Raw genomic sequence first — 23,831 nt, forward strand, 5'->3', positions numbered from 1 at the left:
TATCGCTGACAGCTGAAAATATCTGCAGCGAAGGTGCCTGCATTCGCAAGCATATATGTCAGCTTACCATCGCTAGGGAATGTTGTGTAACATGTGGTAGTAGCACTTGCTGTGAATGAAATTTGCCATTGCCAAAACAAAGCAGAAGAAGAAGAAGCGAATTGTGTAGGAACGAGCGCGTTGTCAATGTCCCCACGTATTGTAACGTCCCAGCAGCTTGGTCGGATGAGATGCCTTCAAGTTTTGAAGTGCTGTACAAGAGAAATTGAGAAAGAGCTTGTTCGACGCGCCATTCGACAGAGCACAATAAGGGAAAGACCATGAATGAGACCTCCATTTTATGTGTCCTCTGTTACCCAGAATAATAAGTGATTGGCCACCCAAGCGCTGCGCATTGCTCTACATCCCGGAACGCTGTCTGGTAACTCGGCCACTCCAGCTCCCTCATCTCCATTCCACTCTTGACCGGCTGCCACATCCCGGCCACCTCAATCTCCATGCTCGTATTAGTGTAACCTCTCGCGGTCAAAAGTCCAGGCTCGGGATTAGGATTGTAGGTTCGTGCAAAACTGGTCCAGGAATCGAGGACAAATTGTTGAAATGTTAGATCATTCCAATCCCTCAAAGGAAGACCATTGAACCAGAGATTCCCGAAAACGAAATAGAGTTCACCTGAGTGACATTTGAAATACTCTTGGTTGGGATCACCGTTGGGGTATGCCGCGCTCTTTGGTGCGTCGCAGACAGGAGCATTTGGATCAAACCCTGGGGTTTGGTAGGAGCGATTGAATTCATAGAAGTATTGGTCCGGTGCAAAGACATTGTTCAACATCACTGAATAGGCGGTCGCTTGATCGATACATCGAAAGATGGTATCAGTACCCACCCGCGATGTGACGTTGAAAACATCGAGGGATGTGTTTGTGCCAGTTGGTTGGGGAAAGAGATCTGAAGGAATGATAGACGCGGCACTGAATCCATCTTGGTTCAAAGATGTAGTCAGGTTTGTGGTCTGAACATAAGAGATAATCGCAGCTCCGTCGTCACGCATGAGTCCCTCCATGATGTGGACACCTTTCAGGGCAGCATTCGCGCTACCATTCACGATCAGTTCCGAGGACGTAAGGTATGTCCCGTCTACGACCAGGTACCGAGCTACCGTGGGTAGACTGACCAAAGTAGATGCATTAATGGCACGTAGACAATCCACCTGTGAGGCAGCAGACGAGCAGTTGGTGGCGCTCAGGATTGCATCAGCAGCCATAGTCATCTCAGAGTCAATGCTCAGCCATGACGAATAGGTTGTTCCGTATCCACCTCCTCCAAGGTTACTTTGAGGGATTGCACCTTGGAATTTCCCAACCGATTTCGGAGAGGCAAGAAGGGCTCTCACAGAGGCCGCACCTGCGGATTGGCCGAAGACGGTGATTCGGTCCAGATCGCCTCCAAAATCTTGAATGTTTTTTCGAACCCAGTCCAGAGCATTAATTTGATCTGCGATGCCAAAATTACCTTTCGTAACACCGTCATTAAGAGCCAGGAAACCCAGAGTTGAAAGTTGATAATTGATTGCAACCATCACGACGTCACCTCGAGAAACGACATTACCTCCATCAAAGGTAGGATCGTTACCAGTTCCACCAGTGAATGCTCCCCCATGTATCCAAAACATTACAGGCTTCAGCTTGCTAGCTGGGGCTCCGCCGTGAGCGGGAAGATATGGAGTCCATATGTTTAAGAAGAGGCAGTCTTCGGAGCCTCCTCCAGATTGTACACATTCTGATCCGTATGAAGTCGCGCTGACATTGCTTCCCGTGCCAACGTATCGAGTCGAATACGTAAAACGTTTTGGTTGAGGAGCGTATCGAACGCCGAGGAAGCGGAAGCTCAATCGATCACGGAATCTGGACAGAGAGTCAGGTCAGTCCTAGCTCAGTGCTGATATGGAAATGGGTAACATACCCGGTAAGATACTCGTTGTTGGAATGAACAGTTACTTGCCAACGTCGACTGGGATCTTGAAAAGAAGAGTTGGAGAACGGCGCAGACTGTGTGCAAAATGCTGGAAGTCTGGAATGGGGACTGAGTGTTGAATTATCCCAAATGTGCCCTAGACCATCGATCGCTCTTGGAGTGGAGTTCTGTGGAGCAATCCAATACTGTTGATCCGAAGAGTAATTGGAAGAGTATGTCAGGTAATCAAGATTCGGTTGGATATTCGTGGTTGCTGTCGGCGGACTCCATAGCTGCTCACCCAGTGCAGCACAATCATCTGCAGCAGAGTCTCGAGATAATGCCAGAATCAGCTGATGGACTTTGAGGACCTGAGCAGCAGATCGTCAGCCAAGATTTCTGATTGAGATGGTTGATCCTTACCAAGAATAACGTTGTTGATTAAAATGGTGAGATCTGAGCCTAGAGAGTTCGGCGAAGGTACTGCACGAATTACCTGTGAAGCGACAACTAAAGCGAAAAGCACCGAGGCAAACATAGCAAAAGACTTTTGATTGGGGTAAAGGAAGAAAATGAGGCTGACAACCATTTTGGAACTGTCTCGAGGTCAGATGGTATACCTACCAGGAAATGAGCAACGGGAGAATAGAAAATCCTTACATGTAGGTCAATCATTGTCATGGTGAAGACTTCTCCGGCGGCCCGAAAGGGCAATGTAGAGGAAATCATGAGCGACCGCTAGTATGATATCTACCGGTGGAAAATGAGGGGTGCGTGGAGATCCTTTCGGCGGGGTAGAGTGCAGATATGTAAGCAGAAGGAGGAGTACTTCCACGTTCAAAAGTGGTGCTGATCGCGAAGGTGAACAGCAGACAAGGAGAAAAAGACCCGAAGATGTTCGAAACAGGGACTTTCAGAGACCAAGAAAGTAAAGCGCGTCTTGGTGAAGACTTAGGAAGAGACGGACTGTGAGAGCGTGAGAAAAAATGCCACCAAGAGTTCAGGCTGAATGGTATCCGATGTGAAAAGCAGGTCCCACTGAAGTCCCGAGGGGAAGTCGAGATTAGCGAGCCCTCCCTCCGCGATAAGGATGTTCCAGCTCCGAGAGGTTCACGTGACTCGCGGCTAGTCCAGAAATCAGGGAGTGAAAGAGTTGCATTCTGTTCTGCAAAAGTTCTGCAAAATGAGTTCCTTGATATTGCATCAAGCTTTGGATGTTGCTATCAAAAAGTAAAAACAATACCTGCACATGCATGCATGGCATGCTTTCTCCTCATATCATCGATGATACGATACGATATCTTGTGGTCTTGTAAAGTTTGAGATGTTCCCTCAGCCAAGTGTCTGTCTGTCTGTCTTCCCCGGTCTCGCAGATCTTTCTTCACGCTTCCTCTTCCGTCTCCTGTTCAGCTCCCCAGGTACGAAGCGTTAACACCTACTGTACTGTACACATCTTCCGCCACACGCTGCGAGCTGCATGGATATGGATGGGATGTCCCCGATGTCAGCCTTGCATGACCAGCAGGCGACAAGGCCACCAAATGCACGTCGTCAAGTCAAAGGGGCATAGCGCCGCTCAGGGTCCACTCAAAATTCGAGGGCCAGCGAAAGAAGAGTCCTGAGTAATCTCGAGCGACGAACATCATCACCCATCACCACCCATCACCACCCATCAACCATGACCATGCCATGCGAGGCCATTCTCTGTCTGCCTGCCTGCCTTGCCTTGTCTTGCCGCCCCGAAATCAAATGTAAAATGTTGAAATGATGATTTTTCTCTTGCCGACGGAACCCTCACAACCGCATTTCCTCCAACGAGATAGGAGAACTGCACGTTGCATTGTCACACGCATCATCGAGAGCTGTCCGCACAATTCCACCCCAAAGTCATCCCACCAGGGAGGGCCACGAACGAGGCGTTGCCGGCGGCGACAGCTGCAACTTAATATTCCTCGGTTGCCCCAAAGGGCCGACCAAGAGCTACTGATTCATGAACATTCAATGTCATGATTGGTGGTGGTTCGTATAAACTCCACTATCCCACTCTCGACACCCTTCGACGGGCTCCAGTACTAGCCGATGCCAGGTCAAGCCACTCGACTCCAGCAACGTCAAATGTCTCTTCAAAACATGATACTTTGACATTCTGCATAATCTTCACCCCCCATCATTTCTCCAGACTCCGTCATCTGCAACCCTCACCCGCATCCTCCTGCTTCCCCAGTTTCCCCCTGAGATGGAACCTACTGCTGGTTAATATCACTCTCCTCGCTGTACCACCCTGTTTCTAGAAGGGTTCCCTTCGGCCGTCACCTACCGAACCCCAGATTCTCTACCGCACGAACCTGCATGAGCGCCCCAGGGTCGACCTTCACGGCCCTCGTGGGAATCTCCTCATCGTGTACCCGTTGGAGCACATCGTCTGATCTACCAATCGAAACCCAGAGGGCGCATCTCACGCACCCCGGCAGCATCGTTCCACCCATGTCAGCGAGGGCACGCGGCAAGTAATCAATCTCTCTCCAAAATAGATATGGAACTCGTATCAACAACGCTTTGCCTTCATTTTCCTCACACGCAAACGTAGCACATAGAAACTGTTTCGATTCTATGACTGACACTGTCGACTTCCAATTCTTTTTATCCTTGGGCCATAGTCGAATGAGCACAACGGTCGAACTATGCCAGGCAGCATGTCAAGTTCATCGCCAGACGCTTCTCCAACCTCAGCAACGGGTGGCGGGAGGCACTTCTCCATGAGCAGAGATAAATTTACCATCGACATCCCGTCACCACGTCTCCAGCTGGTCACGAACGGTGCTTTGAACACAAACAATCATGGGAGTCTGAATTCTCCCAATCCTCTGAAATCACCTACCGCACGTCGCATGCAATCCTTCTCTCGAGAAGGCATTCTGGGCTCAGCTCAAAAAGCAAGGAATTTGTCTCAATCTTCTGGGGATCGAGAATCCATGATCAATGGACTCCAGAACAAGCAGAACAGCGATGATGGGATCAATCCTCTGAAGAGGCGTAGTACAGATGTAGGCATCGACTATCCGAGGAGGAGAGCCACCATTGCTGTAAGTACAATACAACGCCTCTCATATTCACTTGCTTACATGCTACTAGTGTGAGATATGCCGTTCTCGTAAATCGCGATGTGATGGTACGAAACCAAAATGCAAGCTTTGCACCGAATTAGGTGCTGAGTGTATCTATCGGGAACCTGGCATCAAGCTGGACGCTGGAGACAAACTCATCTTGGAGCACCTCACCCGAATCGAAGGCCTACTGCAATCCAACTTGGTAGGCCAGACCTCGAATCTTGCTTTATCTACTAGATCGCCATCGGTCAACGGTGCAACCACCATCAGCAACGATGATGTTCTGATGCAAAATGGAAGCAACTTTGTGTCTATGATTCCGGCTACGGGTCTTGGCACTTGGAATGCCCCCACTAACATTTCTACGATGCCTAAAGTCCACACTAATGCTGCTCTGCACCTTCTCCAGTGGCCTCTGATCAGAGATCTCGTTTCACGACCTTACGATCCTCAAATTTTACTTCAGCTCGAGATGGCACGAGAGCCTCTGGTACTGTCCAAGACTCCTTGTCTCGATCTTTCCAACACTTCAGCATACATCGAGGCCTTTTTCGCGAAGGTCAACGTTTGGTATGCTTGTGTCAATCCTTTCAACTGGACTAGCCACTACCGCATCGCACTTTCCAACGGATTTCGTGAGGGCCCTGAAAGTTGCATTGTACTGTTGGTTTTAGCATTGGGTCAAGCCAGTTGCAGCGGCAGCATCTCCAGACTCGCTCCCAACGAAAACCCTCTAGGGCTACCATACTTTGCTGCAGCTTGGGCGCTTCTTCCTGGACTGATGACTAGGAATTCTGTGCTCTCTGCTCAATGCACCGTTCTCGCATCTGCATACTTATTTTACCTCGTTCGTCCACTTGAAGCATGGACACTGCTGAGCAGTACGAGTACCAAGCTTCAGCTTCTCCTCAGTGCCCCTGGAAGAGTCCCAGCAGGCCAAAGAGAGCTCAACGAGAGAGTCTATTGGAATGCTCTGCTGTTCGAGAGTGATCTGCTAGCTGAGATGGACCTACCGCATTCCGGGATTGTTCAGTTCGAGGAAATGGTTGGACTCCCTGGAGGATTCGAGCCAGAAGATGACGAAGGCGTGGGCAGAGACGATCTGTGGTATTTCCTAGCTGAGATTGCACTCCGTCGCCTCCTCAATCGTGTCAGCCAACTCATCTACTCGAAAGATTCCATGTCCTCAACCCAGAGCCTCGAACCAGTCGTAGCAGAGCTCGACTTTCAGCTTGTTCAATGGTACGAGAGTCTCCCTATGGCTCTCCAGTTTCCGTTTGGTCGAACCACTCTTGCGGATCCCGTGCAAACTGTGTTACGACTACGGTACTTCGCATGCAGAACGATCATCTACAGGCCTTACATCCTCGCAGTACTGGATAACGAACAAGCAGCCATGGATCCTTCGGTCCGTGAGAATTGTCGAAAGTGTCTCGAGGCTTCGATAAGGCAACTCGAGCACATCACTGCGCAGTATGTACCTTGCACTCAATCTATATGCATGCGGCACGTCACTAACGAGAACAGTCATGCTGGACACATGCCTTATCTCTGGCAGGGTGCTCTGTCGATCGTATCACAGACACTTCTTGTCATGGGCGCGACAATGTCACCAACTCTCAACAACATTATTATCACTCTTGTTGCTCCAATGGACAGCGTGGATCGAATCATCAACGACGTCGTCATGGAGATTGAACGCTATGCCCATTTGGCACCTAGTCTCTCCCTCTCTGCTGAGATAATCAGAGAAGCTGAGATGCGACGACGAAACTACCTGGGTGGTTGAGTTGAACCGACCGACCGGGAAGAGGCGCAGAGCTGATCTCCCGTTGTACAATCAGGTGCATTACAGCCATTGCGCCGAAGAAGATGAGGGTGCGCCGAGAGGTGGGATTTATAAAGAAGGCCCGACTATCTGCCACGGTACTGGGAAAAGCCACATCTTATATTGCTCGGGATCGAGAGGAGGCGAATCGTAGGAGGTGTGGCTGTCAAAAGGAAAATCCGGGCCGAGATTCCGGGAGGGAATTCCAGCTGTACCCCGCATCACATACAGCTTCAATATGGAGACCACTGGAGTGCACCGCCACAGATGATATGAGATGGGGGGGATATGGGGGTATGGGGTATGCAGTGATTGTGGAGTGCTTTGTGCAATGAGGGATTTCTACAGTCACGTGCGTCGGAGACGGGATGGAGATGTATATTGAGGTTGGGCACAAATGAATGGCAATACGAACGGGCGGCATGGTGGAGTTCCGGGCATAGCGTGGGAATGAGGTCGGCATATTCGTACGAAGCCTTGATGGCAATGAATTTATTTTGACCGGCACAAAGCGGACTTGCCACCACAAGCCTCGACTGTATATGCTGTACACTGTGCGATGCTGGAGTAGTAAAAGTGTTGTGACTCGGTCTTCCCCGGAATTACTCTCGTCCACAGCCCTAAGTCTGTGAATGGCCAGGCCGTAGAAGTCCTAAAATAAAGTACCAATGTACTAATGTACTTTCTCTGAGACAGCCCCTTTCCCCCGCGCGCTTATCTCGGATGCCAAATTCAGCATCAACCATAGATGTCGGCATATAGTCCACTTCGTCTCCAGATCTTCACTCACAGCCCGCATACATCATCCCAGCTCAATTCAACTCTATCCGCATCCCAGCACGTATTTTCCACCAATAACCATGTCTGGGAAAGGGAATGACATACGTCTGAAGACCCCCGCATTTCGTATATCATGTCATGCATCCAGAGTCCGGCATCAGCAAGATGGAGCCTCCTCCCCGACCCCGCCTCAAAATAAGATCTGATCAGCAGGAAGGAAGGACCCTTCCTCGATATGCTAGACGACCTGCATAGGGTAGTGTTTCCCCGCAATTAGCACGTTTCGCTCCAGCCGAAGATTATGTGTATTTTTGAATACGAAGCTAGTTGTTTGGGATAGAATAAAGACCTAAAGAAGCATTGAAGAAGAAATGACAGGTCAAAGTGAGAATTTTGTATCCTCGTAGCCGAGCTACATGTGCCTCGCATAGGTGGACATAAATATAGGGGAAATGAAGATCTGATGGGCAGCAGGTGACAGGTTCAATCTGCAGGCTCTATGCGAGGAAGGTGTGTTATGAGCATGGTAGGATTAGAACTGCTGCAGTCTTCCATGATGTTCAGGAACCGGATCAACCTGCGCCGAAAATTTCATCTAGGGGTAGTGAATCCAAAAGCCCATTTTCAAACTTTATCAATGTTCAAACGAGTCACAATTGACATCGAGCATATGCGTGAAACGACCAAAGAATATGTTGCACTTTGCAATGAGAACGCTTTTTTCGGTCGCCTAGAGTGCACGTGTCATCCACATGGCATGAATTTAACTTGAGATGGCATAGAAAGCGAATGATTAACACAAGTCAAGCAAAGAGATAGGACCGTGAGCATCAGGCTTGAGCATCACCATTCGTTCTCGATATTCCTCGAATCACAAATCCTCGTGAAGTTTAAGTCTTTCTTATTTGACAACTCCTCCGATCTCGACAACATGTTTCGGACCATTGAACCATATTCAACGCCGTTCCTGTGATCCCCATATGTCTTAAAAGATTGTCTTCTGTGTCGTGTCCCATAATTCCCCAGCGCACTTTGAGATACCCAATGAATAAAACCCGGGTTAGAGTTTGGTACCAGTCTCTCTGTTGGACAAAGGATCCCTTCCTCTGCAGTAGTTGGCGCATTTCGCATGTTAACTTCAAAACCAGCCTTTACCTCTGCTCCTGCAGCAGTCAGAACTTCTTTGCTTTTGACTTTTGATCGAGGCGCGCTAACGAGGATGAAATTGGCTTCATATCATATGCCTCTGCCATTGCTTTGGCATAGGTGACTGGCTTACGACGTCGAACTGATCCGCACGTCTTGATCGAGAAACGTAGTCCAGAAGATGCTTGAAAGATGCTTCTTGAGCTCCTTGATTCAGCTCTTGAAGCCAGACGGGGATGCATTGCACTTCCATAGACAGTTCAAAACGTCGGGGGCTTTCCGGTCATGACTGGTACGAGCTGACTAGTGCGAATCTGCAAGCAAGCTGAATCAATAACGTCCTGCAATAGCCCCTGAGGCTCTGCTAATCTGTTTCTCGGGTCCTAGAGAGATCATCGGAAAACCCCCATGAAGTGAGTCAAGAGACCTCGCATGTTGAAAAAGGGCTGACTCGCTAAATCCACTACAACTTTGCTTTTTCCTCGCCTCCCAACATCAACAATGTTTGGGAACCCGTAAAACCAACGTGAATATGGACACCATTGGCGTCCCAGCCTCATTCCTTGTTTCTGCAAGTGGTTTTGTTGCACGTCGCATTTCAATGTCTGGTACGCGATCGGGTGGCAAGGAAGACTTTGACAGACGGCGTGTTGGTACGAATCAATAGTGTTGGATAGTCCGGATGTGGGCAAAGTTTGGCAAATGAGGATTTTTTTCGGTCAAAACTTGCTGAGTAAGAGCAGAATTACAGAATAATGTGAACGGCTGGAGTTTCGAGGTGATTGTTACTGATTGTGATCAGTCATTGACCTCTGTGTTGGATGCTAACGAGGTAACGGGAAGTCTCGCTAAATCTTTGAACGAAATGAAAAGGAAAATCTGATCTGAGAAGGAACATCAACGGCTGAATCGCATCTGGACATTTAGAAGGAGAATTACGTTCGAATTTGAGCGATTAGCCATTCATAGAATATCCTGATCAACGGACATAAGACGTGGGTTAACGCGTCAGCATTGCGAGATGCCGAGCTGATTTTATCTCGTTGGAAGTATATCGGGCCGAGCCATTTTGGCGTAGAATCATTGAGTACCGAGCAACGGGTAGTGGATTGGAGATCTGCGTCCAGCCATTCGCGATGATCATCACAGGGACATGTCTATGAATAGTCTACTAGCATTATCCAAAGATTCTAACGTCAAGAGGTTCATTGAAGCGGCATCCGGTACGACGGACCATCCCCGCCGAGGTACCGTGTCTAAACCCTATTTCATAGACCTGATCTACCAAAGCTCCTCAATTTATACTCCTGTATCAGACATATCATCTAGATGACTGACTAACATCTGCTGAGACGATCTCTCAATGGAACGAGGGCCGAGCTTCCCCATTTTGCGAAATCTCATGGGCGAAAGTGAGGAACACACGTAACGGCTGCGAATGCGTACCTCGACTGAGCCTTGCAGACACTTGCCACAAGGCTAGAAATGAGCAGAGTTTTGAATGTATGAGAAGCATTAGAAGATCGACTGTTGGATTTGCAAAGTAAGTTGCGAGTTTCTCGTATTGCCACCTTCGAGACACTTGATGGAATCGGTCCCAAAGGCGTTACGGGTCTGCGACCACGTCGACAACTTCCTCGCCACTGCCAAGGAGACTCACTTCCATCCAGCCTCCTTCTTCGACTCCGACAATCGAACCGTCGACACAACACCTCCTCCATTTCCAGCTTTCACCGCTTTCTTTGAAATTGATCCTCATGCTTTCAACATTTTCGTAGCCAACTTCGTCTGACTGGACATGTTTCCCGTCATCATAAGCAGCTTTCATGATTTCCATAGTTTCCTCTCCACTTAGAGCGCCAAAGTGAACCACCCTCAGAGCTCGATCGAATGGAGCACTCTCAGGAGATATTGTGAAGGTCTTCTCCAAGTTAGAGACCAAGGTTGCAAGAACATAGCCATGCTCTCCCCTCGGGACGGTATCCTTGTGCCCGTCATAACTCAAGACGACTTCGGCCAAGTATGCGTGCGGTCGAGTACCATCATCAGGAAAAAGAAGATCATTTGCAACAAGACCAAACCTCTTGTCCCCATGCTTCCGATATTCTGTGGTATCCGAATCCGCCACAAGTGTGGAATGCAGACCATAACTAGCCACTACAGCACCATATAATGTATTGTTTTTCAGAGGACTTGCAGTTCGTGCTTCATTCGTGAGAAGTCTTGCACTAGGAGAGAAGGTTGCCCGGAATATAGGAAGTGGTCTTGGAGTTCCGTGAAGAAGCGTTCGGAGACCTTGGATATAGAGCGATGGCACACCAGCGCTCGTTGGTTTGTGTAAGGAATGGAAGAGAGCATTGCCGGTCCCTAGTGGCAGCTGAGCAAGAACCGGCCGCCTGTATGTGCTACGATGGTCAGTCAACTGGGATTCGGCGACAGTGGAACGAGCTTACCTTGGCGGGTTTCCCTCCTCCAGGATTCCATTGACAGTATCCACCAGTCCACCATCACCGCTGAGTATCAAAACTGTCTGCTTCTTTCCTGCAGCGGCTGCTGGCAGCAGTGTAGCTTTTGCAAATTCGGCGACGGAGTTCGTATTCTCGGTACGCAGGACGTGGTAGCTTGAGTCTAAAAGCCCTATGCCTAGCAGGACTGGATGTAGCACATCATCAAAGAAGCTTGGGGCGAGGCCAGTGCCAGACAAGGTTGAAATCAGGACGTGGATGACATTATCGTCAGGATGTAGATAAGCTGGCAGACCTTTGAGCAGATGTCGGTTGAGGAACTCTGGTGGAAGGGATGTTGTATTCGTGATTTGAAGCTCGAATTGTTTCTGCGAGCCCTCTTCAGTAGCAGTCAGACTGAAGATCGTGCTCTGGCTGTGGTCGGTAGTAACACAGATGATATTTTCGTCTAGGAGCTTCGTCGTGCCCCAGCTTAAGGCTCCATCATGGTATTCGAAATGTGGTGGACCGTTCGAGGAAGTCATCGCGAATGAATCCCACCGATGCGGAGCAGACAAAGGATGATTGATTGCCCATGATTACAGGAAGCAATGGCGGTAGGGGTCGTTGCAGGAGAGCCAAGCCAGGGAAGATACAGGAGGATTAGTGAGTGATGTGATAAGGTTAAGGTTATGGCGTGCGCGGCGTTATGTAAGATTTAGGCCAGGAACTTCGACGTCTCCTGCTGGAGCAAATCAACAATACCACGGCGATTATCGAGACCTTGGGTCTGGACCTAGTGAATCAGTTCCCATTCGTTGAGCCGGACACAGACATCTTCCCAGCGTTCGTCAGGTACAGTCTCCAAGTTGGACAAAGTTCATTGATTGCTTATATTGTCCTTGCTGGGGTTACGCTATTGTTGTGTTTCATTGTGACTTCAGTGGGGTCTTGCACAGAAGCAGGAAGGAACTTGGGCCCTTTTCCGATGTTGACACAGATGTGCCATTACAAGATTGTGGATGGAAAGGGGAAGATTGTCTTACCAAGTGATCTTCAACGGTATGGAGATGACGACGTGCTAATGAAGACTGCCGACAAGTGTTTGTATGTGGTGGAGAAAGATTCTGATAACCAGCTGGCGAGTTCAAAGACAGTGACAGAGACTTTTGATGCTAGGTTTGTCGCTGCAAGTTCTACTGAAATGGGCCTGGGAATGCGGCGATGGCGGAGTGAACCAATGGGCAGGAGACTTTGAGTCAAGCTTGAATCTGCTGGGCTGCATCTGGTATCAAAGTTCCTGAAGTGAGAAAATATCGTTGATCTCTCGTGTGAGATACTCTTGGAAAACACTGCTTTCGTTCTATGGCTCTTTTCTATCTATCTAGAAGTCTAAACAAATGCCACGCAAATTAGACCAATTCAAGTACCGCACAGGCGCAACTTATTATTCGTGGCGGTCTTTATTCTCAGGTCGAATAATCCAGCCTCCCGTCGCCAATTACACCCCAAAGCTCTTCCGCGATATCTTTCTGTCCACTAGGAGCTCCCCTGATGGCCAAGTATTTCCTCCCCTCAATCGTCGGCTCCCAGTCTCCTGGGTTCCCACTGACCATAATCCCTCCAGCTTCAACAAGTATACACCAGCCGGCACAAACGTCCCAAGCCCAGCATCCTCCCTCCCAGTACAAGTCCAATTGCCCGGCTGCCACAGCAGCTAGATTCAAAGCTGCGGATCCCATGGAACGAATGCTGTGTACCATTGCTCCTCCGTCCTCTTTGGTTGCTGCGACCTTCGTGAAAACTTCAGACCTGACTTCAAAATTCACTCCTGTCCGATCATTGCCCCATTCTGCGCCTACCAAACATGTGCTGAGGTCCTTCAATGGATCTGGCTCTTTCTTGAGTGGCAGCTTCTCTTTCTTTCCCCCTTTCCGCAAAAGATATGCTCCTTGTCCTTTTATGGCAGTGTATAATTCGTCGAGGTAGGCATTGTAAATGACACCAACAGTTGGGACCTTGTTGACTGCAAAACCAAGAGAAATGCAGAATGTTGAGAACGCGTGTACAAAGTTGGTTGTACCATCAATGGGGTCAACGATGAATGTTGGTTCTGCCGTAAGAGTTTGGCCTGGGTAGTAGGTTTCTTCGCCGATAAATTTGAAGGTGGGGTAGGCGGTAAGGAGGCGTGTTGAGACTATTTTCTCTACGGCTTTGTCGGTTTCTGTGACTAAATCTGCGGCTATGTGATAGTTAGTAATCTTTATGAAACTCTCGTCGCGTTCGTGAAGCACGTTTGATTCGCCAAAAGGGCCTGGATTTCATGAAAAGGGGTGATTTATTAGTGGATAAATTATTTTACAAGTAAATCGGAACAGCGGCCATTAACTGTACCGATATATAATTCCATCCAATGCCAGAACTAAAAGAAGGAAAGCAACCATACTCGACTAAACAAGATGATACGGACCATAAAAGCCTCCACAATTGATTTTCGATTTAAATAAAGTAAAGTAATCGAAATAAGTTATAATACTATTTTCTAAAGAAAATAATACTAAGACTTGATAATAATAACCTAATTATTATTAACAATATCTTAATTAACAATAATAATACCCCACAACCCTTTATAGCAAATAACGCTACGGAAAAAGCGTAGCATAACAAACTACACTAGTTTTATACAACCAAAGCCGCGGCCAGGATGGCACTCCAAACACCACCGCCATCCGTTCCTATGTTCGTCTCGTTTAAGGAACGTTTTTGTGCGGATTATAGAGAGGCTGGAGGGGGGTTTATATAGAGGGGACGGAGGACGGAGGACGGGGGCCGAGGGAGGTGAATGGAGGGCGAAGAGTAGAAAACGGAGAGCAAAGGACCGAAAGAGGTGAATTTATAGATTCACTAGCCGCGGAGAACGGTTCGGAGAGTGGTAAGGCTGGGTGAGTGAATTAAATCAGCAGAGAATGAGCACAGGATGGAAAATAGCTAAGCTTTTTAGTCTTATAGTGAATAAAAGCACTATTCCGATTTACTCGTAAAATAATTTATTTGCGAACACATCGCTTTATTAGTGAATTATTAATCTTTGGTGAATGCGATAATAGTTTCGTGAAGTTATATCAAGTAGTTAAAATGCCCAAAATTTGAGGATATATTATATATTATGAGATTAAATCCTATGATTTTTTTGGTGTTTTAGTGAGCGCTAGCGCATTATTTAACGTGGTAGCTACTTGGCAATCTGCGAGTATGGGGTGAATGGTAAACGCGGGGTTGTTTACAGTTCTTCTTGGTCCCAGAGGAGAGATACGACGGCGTTGCTGTGAGCATCATCTGGCCAGCTTCATGAGCTACGTTGACCAGGAGATCATGGATCTCCTGGAGGTTGAGGTCTGCCATGATTGAAGGGCTCGATATATTCGTGCAGAGTATCTTAGGAGAGGTTACTCAAGTGAGGTGGAGTGGAAATGGTGGGGTTATTTTGAGCTTATCCTAGTCTGTCAATGCTGACAGACATGGCTGACGGAGGATCACGAAGATCATGTCTTATGGGTAGTGCATGTACTGTATGGAGAAGAGTCTTGTACGGAAGGGAATAGATCCATTGTTCTTCAATGCTTGAAAACTACGTTCTGATCCCATCCCATTGAATCCTCAAAGCTTTTCAGATCATGAGTAAACGCTGAAAGAAAACCCATTACCAAACCCCATTCGCCAGATCCCAGATCCTATGTTATAGACCTTACATATTCTCTCTGAACATCGACCGTCTCTCGGATGGACTCTCCTGACTGTCCTGCGACTTGTGTCCCTTCACGGTCGTGTCGATCGGTCTTGGACTGACTCCCCTCAAGCTGACATTGCTTGGTTCCGCCGCAGAATCATCGAATGGGTTTTGTGCTGGCTTCCTTCCCATTTCCTCGTCATATCTTCGATCCAATCCTGCCTGACTTCCGCCGATGTAGGGTTCTGGCTCTCTGCTCAAGCTTCGTCCTCTGCTGCCCTCTCCATACCCTGGGGGAGCCTGACCTGGTGTTGGTGCAAGGCGGTCATGATGTAGGCCGAGTTCTTGCTCCTCGTAGTATCCTCCCGGTCCATATGCATCTGCCTCCGTTCCTACTCTCGCATCCCATGCATCATCTGGGTCCAGAGGGCCGAAACCACGGTTGCTCGCTCGTCCCCGTACATTGCTGCTGAGCGGTTCTTCGTATGCGCCGCCGGCTGAACGATTGTTGCGGTTCTTGAACGCGCGAACCTTATCATTGACCCATCCAACGATTCCTCCGCTCGCCGGACTCGGTGCGCCGTATCGTTCAGATGAGCGCTGGAAGGGATTGTAGGAGGAGAGGGTAGGTTGTGGGAGACCGAGCCGTCTTGCCCGCAGATGGGTGTATATGATCCAACCGGCAACCCCAAATACGATGAGGAAGAGCACGATGATGAAGAAGGCACCGAGGCCTGTGACGTGCGCCATTGTTTGACGATGTAATGAATTGTGGTGATGGGGATGCGATCGCCAAGTGTCAGCGATGAGCTGATGTCGATATTCTCTCCGTTGGAGTTGGAGCTGGGGCCTGATTAGAATTAAGGTCAGCGTCAGTGAGACCCCCGACTTTCCGACCTTCCCGACGTCACAGCCAATCAATTGGAGACCTGCACGTGCGGTGCTGCGCCTTGTTGGATTTCAGCTTTTGTCTCAACGCCCAAAGGATTGTTAGATACATTTTACACTTGTCGTCCTGTCTCACAGTGTTGGATCTATGCCTCGTTTTGAGAGACGATAAGGACAAGTGGTCTGGAGTTACTGTGTCTCGGTTTCGGTCAATGTCTTGTACAATCACCACTCGGATGCTAGCGGCTTGAAAAGGACGGCCAGCATACCTACTTTTACTTCTAGATATACCATGACAAAGTTTCCAGGATAGGTAAGGTATGTGTCCATATTGAGTTTACCAAGGAAATGCCTGCACATAAAAGCACCTTTCTGCGATCATTTAGGAGTGAACACTTCTGCGATCCTTTCCACACAGTCGTCTTGTCTCAGCTAGACGCAGTGGAAGGTGGCCATCCAAACAACAGCACAGGATCAATAACTCTAATTATCGACAACGATAAGTTTATGTGAAGTCTCATACCACTCAACTGGGACCTGAGAAACTTGTAGAACATCACTATATGGATATGGAGTGGTTGCGGAGTATCCATATAGTTGGTGTAAACTTGGGAAGACTTTTAATATTGGAGGATATTTGAATTGCGTGAGCTTGAGAACAACCTCAATGATTCCAATCCGACTTCAAAACTTATGGGAATTGGATCTAATGTATCCAATTCTCAGTAGAAGGGTGAAATCAAACCTAAACCTCAAAAGAAGGACATATTTACTAATCATGTGGAAAGTAGATCTGAGACGTAGAAAACACGTCAAAGTTGTTCAATGCTCTTGTCGTCTGGGAATACCTTCTCTTGCTAGGCCAGACATTGAAACCGTGCAGGTGTCCTATTGTGAAAGCCAATACTTAACATGAAGGATCGGAAGAGAACGAAGCTGCAAGTCTCTAGGAGCATTGTCTAAGTAGAACTAGCATAATTATTAATAGAGTTGAGATACGCAGTACTAAGGGAATTGAGGGGATTTCGTCTTGTCCCAAAACTGCAGGGACATTGTGTCTGCTGGAGCAAAAAAAATAAATTATAAAAAGATTACGGCAGTGGTAAAAGCTAGAGAATGGGGTTGGTAGAGGAGGGTTGGTTAAAGGGAACGAATACACGACAGCTTGAAGAGATATCTGGCCATGAAATATGCCACATAGTACTGTACCCACCGATAGCATAGATAGCGGTCAGAAAAAATGACAGGAAAGAAGAGTAACGGGCGGAAGGAGCGGAACGAGGCAATAATAAATTAGGTAGGGTAGGTAGGTAGGTATGCGACAAGCATCACCTCCTCGTAATCTTTCGATCAGATAAGGCGGATCTCCCCCCCCCCTTTTCCTCTCCACTCTTGAGGTGACAGGGTGAGGTGGGCATGCGTTTCTTCCTTCCCTTACCCGATCGAGATGGGTTGACATGCGATGGTGTCATTGCTATGTAGGTAACCGGTTAGGTATCCCACGGACACCGGCTGCAGCTCGGTGCTGCAGGTTGAAGATGCACATGCACCTTGGGAACAGAACAAAAACCTTAGCTGTAGTTTAGGTAGGTATGCACTCACTGCACGCAGCAGATAGACTTCCCGAGAGCAGGAAAACCTTGACAAGTCGGAGATGTTGAACGAAAGTTTGACATCATAAACAACATCATTTCACTCCTCGAGTTAAGTTCAGTTCTCTACGTACCTAGTTCAGGCCGTTCTTTTTCTCACTCACCGCGCATCTGCTATGCTAGCTAGCTAGCGATTTCATCCCATGCTCGACGGCCCGCGAAGAGGGGCTCAGCTGCACCACCAGCCAGCACTGCACGGCACCACCAAACAGCGGAAACCTGGAAATACCTGCTGCTCCAATTCCTCCCTCCTGCGAGTCTTTCCTCCTGCAGATGACAACCCCCCACGGCCCAAGCAGATCCACAGCTCCTCCTCCTCCCGCTGCTGCTCGTCGCCTCCATCCCATTCACCACAATGCGCACAATATAGGAAGCAGAGATATCCCACTCTCTGTTCTTCCTTCAACATCCCACGGGCATGACTCACGTCACGACTCGAATGATTCAGACGACAACGACGACGACGACGACGACGACGACGACGAACTCGATCCTGAATCGAACGCGGCCCTCCTCCGCAGACATATACGAGACTCGGCCGACGATGAAGAATCGAGTCCAACGGAATACATAAGTCCATTCCGGCGTTTGATGGGACTGATGTCCAAGGCACCTCTCCTCTTGCGGTCGTCGCCAGGCTTTGGGACAGGCTCATACGGTGCCGCTCCCATCGGTGCCTCCACAGAGAACAGTGATGAGGAGGACCATGATGGTCGGAGGCCCACGAAGAAGCAGAAGGGTTCAGGGTTGCGGAATGCCATCAGCTCGACGACACTAGGCACAACAAGCTCAGGGAGCACACGGCGAAGAACCTCGAATGCCAGAAGACGGCCCTCGACGGAGGTGGAGGATGTAGCTGACGATATTGGCTTGGAGAGCAGATGTGCCAGCGGCGGAATTCCTATACCAAACACAGAACAACCCTCAGATACAGACTCTCCAGACTCTTCATCCGAAGAAGCCGTCGACGATGCGTCTACCTACAACGAAGAAGATCCACCGGATAATTCTCCATATCCCCAAGTTCGCGCCTCCGTGTCTGCCGTCGACAACACAACGCTATCGATCAATACCCCTCGAATGTGGGCATTGTCCATGCTCTTTGCGATCCTTGGATCATCTTCAAATCTTTTCTTTTCGTTACGATACCCCAGCGTTTCCATTACTCCAGTCATAGCATTGTTACTTACACATCCTCTTGGTCGTCTCTGGGACGCTGTGCTCAAACGACTGGACGATCCATCAGAAGTGTTTATAGACGGCTCCAAAAGCCAGACATCCTCTAATGATACCACGAATTACGAATCACACGACGCACAGCGAAAGATCCCCGACAGCAGATCCAGGAGATTGCGGCTATGGTTGGCACAAGGAAGCTGGAATGAGAAGGAGCATAGTTGTGTATACATCAGCAGCAATGTCTCTTTTGGCTTTGCCTTTGCTACGGATGTTATTGTGGAGCAAACACAATTCTACAATCAGAAAGTGAGCATTACGTACCAACTGCTGCTCATACTTTCAACCCAGATCCTGGGATACACATTTGCTGGCTTGACTCGAAGGTTTCTGGTACGACCTGGAGGAATGATCTGGCCTGGCACCTTGATGTCAGCAGCTATGTTCACGACTTTGCATAAGGAAGAGAACACAGTGGCCAATGGGTGGAAGATTACCCGTTGGAAGTTCTTCTTCATTGTTTGGTTAAGTTCATTCCTCTTCTACTTCCTGCCGGGACTTCTCATGCCAGCATTGAGCTATTTCAACGTCATTACTTGGTTTGCCCCTGACAACGTCGTTGTTGCCAATCTGTTCGGTGTTGCTTCTGGACTTGGCCTTTTCCCAGTAACTTTCGACTGGGCTCAGATCGCCTATATTGGCTCCCCGCTTTTGACGCCATTCTGGGCCGCTATGAATGTAGTAGGAGGTCTTGTCATTGTCATGTGGATCGCTGCACCTATCGCATATTATATGAATGTGTTCTCCTCTTCTTATATGCCAATTCTATCGTCTGCAGTTTTTGACAACACTGGGGGGATCTACGATGTTAGCAAGATCTTGACTCCAGACTTTCTGTTCGACAGAGAAACGTATCGAAATTATAGTCGAGTGTTCTTGCCAATCACATATGTCCTTAGTTATGGCTTACAATTTGCGGCTCTCGCGTCTCTCTTGACGCATACTGCTTGTTGGCATGGGAAGGACATCTGGAAGCAGTGGAGGAGGTCCCTGAAAGAAGTTGAAGGAGAAACAAAAACCACCTACAAGCCCTTGTCGAATGGCGGTTCTTCAGGCGATGGCAGACCTGGGCTGCACAGATCTGACTCGCACATGGAAAACATAATCAGCCAGGAGGATGTACACAATCGGCTGATGAGGAGATACAAAGATGCACCATTGAGCTGGTACTTGGCCACATTTGTGACCATGACTACGGTGGGCATCTTTGTCGTAGAATAGTAGGTTTCCATAGTATCTTTCGAGACATCAAACTAACAATTGCAGCTATCCAGTACATCTCCCCTGGTATGGGTTACTTCTCGCTCTTGGCATCTGCGCCATTCTATTCATCCCAATCGGCATCGTCATGGCAATCACAAATCAACATAGCAGTATCTATCTTATCTGCCAACTCGTATGCGGAGCCGTTTTCCCTGGTCGACCAGTTGCGAACATGGTCTTCGTTACCTACGGCTACATCTCATCAGCTCAAGGAATCAAATTCTCTGCTGACTTGAAGCTTGGACACTACATGAAGATCCCGCCTCGAATCCTCTTCTCTGTTCAGATGGTCGCTACCATTGTCTCCTCCGTCACGCAGATTGCAGTTCTGAATTGGATGTTCGCAAATGTCCCAAATATCTGCACGCCGCAAGCTGTCAACGGATTTGTTTGCCCCATTGCTAGGGTACATTTCAACGGTAGTATTCTCTGGGGTGTTGTAGGACCTGGCGAATTCTTCGGCAAGAATGCCACATACCATATACTCGTCTGGTGCTTCCCGGTTGGCGCTATCGCTCCCATTATCTTGTGGCTATACGCCAGGAATAAGAAGGGCAATATCGTCAGGAAGGTCAACCTTCCAGTTCTATTTGGCTCCCTGAGTTGGATTCCACCTGCGACTGGCCTCAACTTTTCTGTTTGGGCTGTTGTCTGCTATATCTTCAATTATGTCATCAAGAACCGATACACCGCATGGTGGGCAAAGTACACGATGACTTTGAGTGCCGCACTGGACAGTGGACTGGCATTTGGGTTGGTGATTGTATTTTTCGGATTCGTATATTCGGGATTGATGGCAGGATTTAAGTGGTGGGGTACGGAGATCTTCAAGCAGGGTTGTGATTGGAATGCGTGTCCCTACAGAATTGTGCCTAATGGGTCACATTTTGGTCCAGATACGTGGTGATGCGAGTTTAATTCACGCAACACCTTAAGAATAGACTCGAAAATGGCAACTCGATCACAGCAGCTCCTTCCCTTTTTCTGTTTCCACTATTGTGCGTCGCTATGTTTATTCCCATGCTCCTTTTCCCCTTGGTGTACAGTATCTTGAGCTTCGGAAGCCAACGGTTAGTGAGACGAGTTTTGAACCTCTCTTGGGAGAACTTGAACAACAGATCTACTCTGCATCTGCCTTTGAAAGTCAAGCTTAGCCCGAGCCATCTTTGGATTTATAAGGTTAATAATTGAATAGAGTAAGTTGGGACAGATTGCTTCACTCGGAAATTGAACCGGCTTTAGTTTTTCATGGGTAATCATTGCATCTCAAATAAATTTCAAGGCATATCCTTTTCAGCACCCAAACACCCCGCTAGCCTAAATTCCTCTCCTAATCATGAAGTCACAAAGAATCCAATAAACTCTCATCATCCAACCTCGTGCTAGCTCGAAGTCTAGTCTGACTATCATTACTTCTACCCATTCCCACAATCGAATTCCTTCGCTCAGCTAGAGGCACGTTGATTTCCTGCACATTGCTCCCCCACCCAAGCATCTTCCCAACCAAGACCAACCTTCTGCAAGCCCTCACGTCCCCCCACACCATCTTCACAATCCCCACACTCGTCGAGAAGAAAATCACCGCATTCCAAAATCCTTGCAGCGGAAGTACAAGAGCGGAAGCAATGTTCAGAGCATACACGTATCTACCGTCAGGATAGATGATGCCATATATGCGGTTGAAGGATGCCGGGACCCACGTTACGAGGATGGAAATGGCGAATAGACCAGCGCACTTGGTGTATTTGTATTTCACTTCGTCCATGTTCTTCCATTTCTTCCAAGCTTGTCTAAGTCCAGACACCGACAGCATTGCTGCTCGAGACATGAACCTGAAGATGACATGTAGTGGCATTAAGTGCACAGGAGTACTGGTCAAAGTGGACGTGTAGTTGGAAGGAGGGGTCGCAGGAGGCGAAGTTGCGGAGGTGGGACTGTACACAGCATCCGGGTATTTGATGGTGGGTGCTTTATCTGTAGTTTGAACTTCTGTCGCTTGCTCCAGTAAGGATGGTGATCTGATGGTCGAAGATCTGCCCGTGCCGCAGTACGGATGGTTTCGAGCATCGTTCAACTGTGAGCGGGTTTGGTATACTCGGATCCCAACAGCCACGTAGATCGAGAGGGAGAATACGATGGAGCCCCAGACTGGTCCATAGTATGTGTAGATGCGAGCCCAATGATACTCTTGGTCGATCCAGCACCAAAGCTGACTTCAATTAGAGCTGGCGTTGAGATAATGGTCTCGAATGGGAACACTCACAGATGCGTTGCCATAAATAGGTCCATTCTTCTTGTAGAGCAGGCAAACAAATGCCGCAACCCCAGGAATGCCGTAACAGAAAAGAATGTACACCCAGTACAAGTTGGTAATTCGTTCAGCACCCCAACGTCGAAAAAACACCAGAAATACTGTGACAGCAGCAACAAGAGACCAGAAGGGATCAGATTGCATGAACCTGGAAACAGTCAGTAAGAGTTGCATAGGAATGAGGCCGCACTCACCATTCTAATAGAAATGCCTGCGCTTGACAAGTCGTGCCATCTACATTGTCGAGGCCGCTGCCTCCGATCAGAGCAGCTACTCCAGCTAGGAGGTTCGCAGGAGAGGCCAGAAAGATAATAGTGTTCGGTAAGGTTCGGAAATCTTTAAAGGAGAGGTAAGTGAGGATAAGTATGACTGAAGATATAACTGATATGGATGCCGTTGTACGCTCAATGGTAATCAGGACTTCCTTCTGCCCTGTGGTCAGCCCCATGGTTCGTCCTGGGGATGAAAATTTCAGTTGAAGAGGCCAAGACGATGTGGTCCTCGTTGCGGATGGAATCTGAAATGCTACTGCATCGTCAAAAGAAAGACCCTGGGAACCAAAGGTACATGTTGGTTAGATGAGATTGTTGTGTGAAGTCTGTGTTTGCTGATCTGGTGAAGTGAATTTTGTCCCTGGTCAGAATGATGCTCAGGAGCCGTTGCCCGCCCCGCGTTCCAAGAATCAAGGTTGGACAGAGCCGTAGTTCCAGAAAAGTGGATATGCGGGAGGAAAAGGCGAAAGGCCAGGGCTGAGAATATAAGAAGGTGGCCGTAGATCGATGAGGATTCGCCAGAAATACGAATGTGACAGATGCTACAAACGGTTTGTGAGAGGATGTACAATCTCGCAAGTTACGTGTCGGCGAGATATCTTGGGCACCTACCCCTCATTCCCCTATTCAAATTTTTGAATGTCCCATGAAGCCATTTCATTATAAGCAACGCCATGAACTGTTCTCAGCGGAAATGCTTGGTAGGCAGCTGGCATTCATGCAATGTATTTGTTCTCGGCAACGCGTCCTTGCAGAACAATAATTCAACACCTTATGGTATGCAGATCGCCCAAACGGTTACAGATACACGGAAAGATACCCTTTCATGTTCCACGGTAAAGAGATGGTGGCGCCTTGTGCAACGACCGTAGTCGGATTCGGTCCTCCAAGGCGAGCGGATGCCCGCAGGTAACCAATCGCTTTCTTCAAATTGGTTGTAGAGGCGACCTGCATAGGGGCTGGTGTGATTTCCGAGTGATTGATGCTACTGAACATGACAGAAGTTACCTCTAATCTGGGAGATATTTCCAGGGTGTGTCCCGAAGTCCGTAAGTGCTGGGGGAGACATTACATGCGCCATGCAGGACTTTTGAACCTTCAAAAGGCAGCTGCGTGAGATACCTGCCGTGGGATGAATAATTCAAGTCCCAGAGAAGAATGAAGGGGGAGAAGGTATATCCAAAGGCCGCCAGGTTGGTTTGAATGCGCACCGTTTCTGTG

The 23,831-nt window shown here is 48.4% G+C and overlaps 7 protein-coding genes across 7 annotated transcripts; 2 read left to right on the forward strand and 5 right to left on the reverse strand.

Moving 5' to 3' along the window:
* Nucleotides 1-352: 352 nt before the first annotated feature.
* On the reverse strand, nt 353-2,491 carry LY89DRAFT_698831 (cholinesterase; the record flags this gene model as incomplete). The annotated part of the gene is made up of 3 exons (XM_018217010.1): nt 353-1,904; nt 1,963-2,314; nt 2,377-2,491. 3 exons carry the CDS (start codon nt 2,489-2,491, stop codon nt 353-355), a joined length of 2,019 nt encoding a protein of 672 aa, XP_018068952.1.
* A 2,046-nt stretch (nt 2,492-4,537) lies between these two features.
* On the forward strand, nt 4,538-6,952 carry LY89DRAFT_143811 (uncharacterized protein). Its single transcript, XM_018205333.1, has 3 exons — nt 4,538-5,036; nt 5,086-6,533; nt 6,588-6,952. The coding sequence occupies exons 1-3, from the start codon at nt 4,635-4,637 to the stop codon at nt 6,847-6,849; spliced, it is 2,112 nt and encodes a 703-aa protein (XP_018068953.1). The 5' UTR covers nt 4,538-4,634; the 3' UTR covers nt 6,850-6,952.
* Nucleotides 6,953-9,960: 3,008 nt separating this feature from the next.
* LY89DRAFT_621164 (uncharacterized protein) lies at nt 9,961-11,931 on the reverse strand. Its single transcript, XM_018210938.1, has 2 exons — nt 11,268-11,931; nt 9,961-11,219 (listed from the first exon to the last, which is right to left on the reverse strand). The coding sequence occupies exons 1-2, from the start codon at nt 11,801-11,803 to the stop codon at nt 10,421-10,423; spliced, it is 1,335 nt and encodes a 444-aa protein (XP_018068954.1). The 5' UTR covers nt 11,804-11,931; the 3' UTR covers nt 9,961-10,420.
* Nucleotides 11,932-12,727: 796 nt separating this feature from the next.
* LY89DRAFT_589705 (inositol monophosphatase) lies at nt 12,728-14,663 on the reverse strand (the record flags this gene model as incomplete). The annotated part of the gene is made up of 2 exons (XM_018209548.1): nt 12,728-13,500; nt 14,546-14,663. 2 exons carry the CDS (start codon nt 14,661-14,663, stop codon nt 12,728-12,730), a joined length of 891 nt encoding a protein of 296 aa, XP_018068955.1.
* A 171-nt stretch (nt 14,664-14,834) lies between these two features.
* Nucleotides 14,835-15,933, reverse strand: LY89DRAFT_143890 (uncharacterized protein). The gene has a single exon (XM_018205334.1). It carries the CDS (start codon nt 15,736-15,738, stop codon nt 15,007-15,009), a length of 732 nt encoding a protein of 243 aa, XP_018068956.1. The 5' UTR covers nt 15,739-15,933; the 3' UTR covers nt 14,835-15,006.
* A 1,538-nt stretch (nt 15,934-17,471) lies between these two features.
* On the forward strand, nt 17,472-21,317 carry LY89DRAFT_650516 (OPT-domain-containing protein). The gene is made up of 2 exons (XM_018212112.1): nt 17,472-19,984; nt 20,031-21,317. Exons 1-2 carry the CDS (start codon nt 17,802-17,804, stop codon nt 20,932-20,934), a joined length of 3,087 nt encoding a protein of 1,028 aa, XP_018068957.1. The 5' UTR covers nt 17,472-17,801; the 3' UTR covers nt 20,935-21,317.
* Nucleotides 21,294-23,035, reverse strand: LY89DRAFT_143917 (uncharacterized protein). Its single transcript, XM_018205335.1, has 3 exons — nt 22,533-23,035; nt 22,291-22,486; nt 21,294-22,236 (listed from the first exon to the last, which is right to left on the reverse strand). The coding sequence occupies exons 1-3, from the start codon at nt 22,784-22,786 to the stop codon at nt 21,370-21,372; spliced, it is 1,317 nt and encodes a 438-aa protein (XP_018068958.1). The 5' UTR covers nt 22,787-23,035; the 3' UTR covers nt 21,294-21,369.
* Nucleotides 23,036-23,831: the final 796 nt, after the last annotated feature.

The sequence above is a fragment of the Mollisia scopiformis genome (assembly GCF_001500285.1).
Source record: "Mollisia scopiformis unplaced genomic scaffold LY89scaffold_17, whole genome shotgun sequence".
NCBI lineage: Eukaryota > Fungi > Ascomycota > Leotiomycetes > Helotiales > Mollisiaceae > Mollisia > Mollisia scopiformis.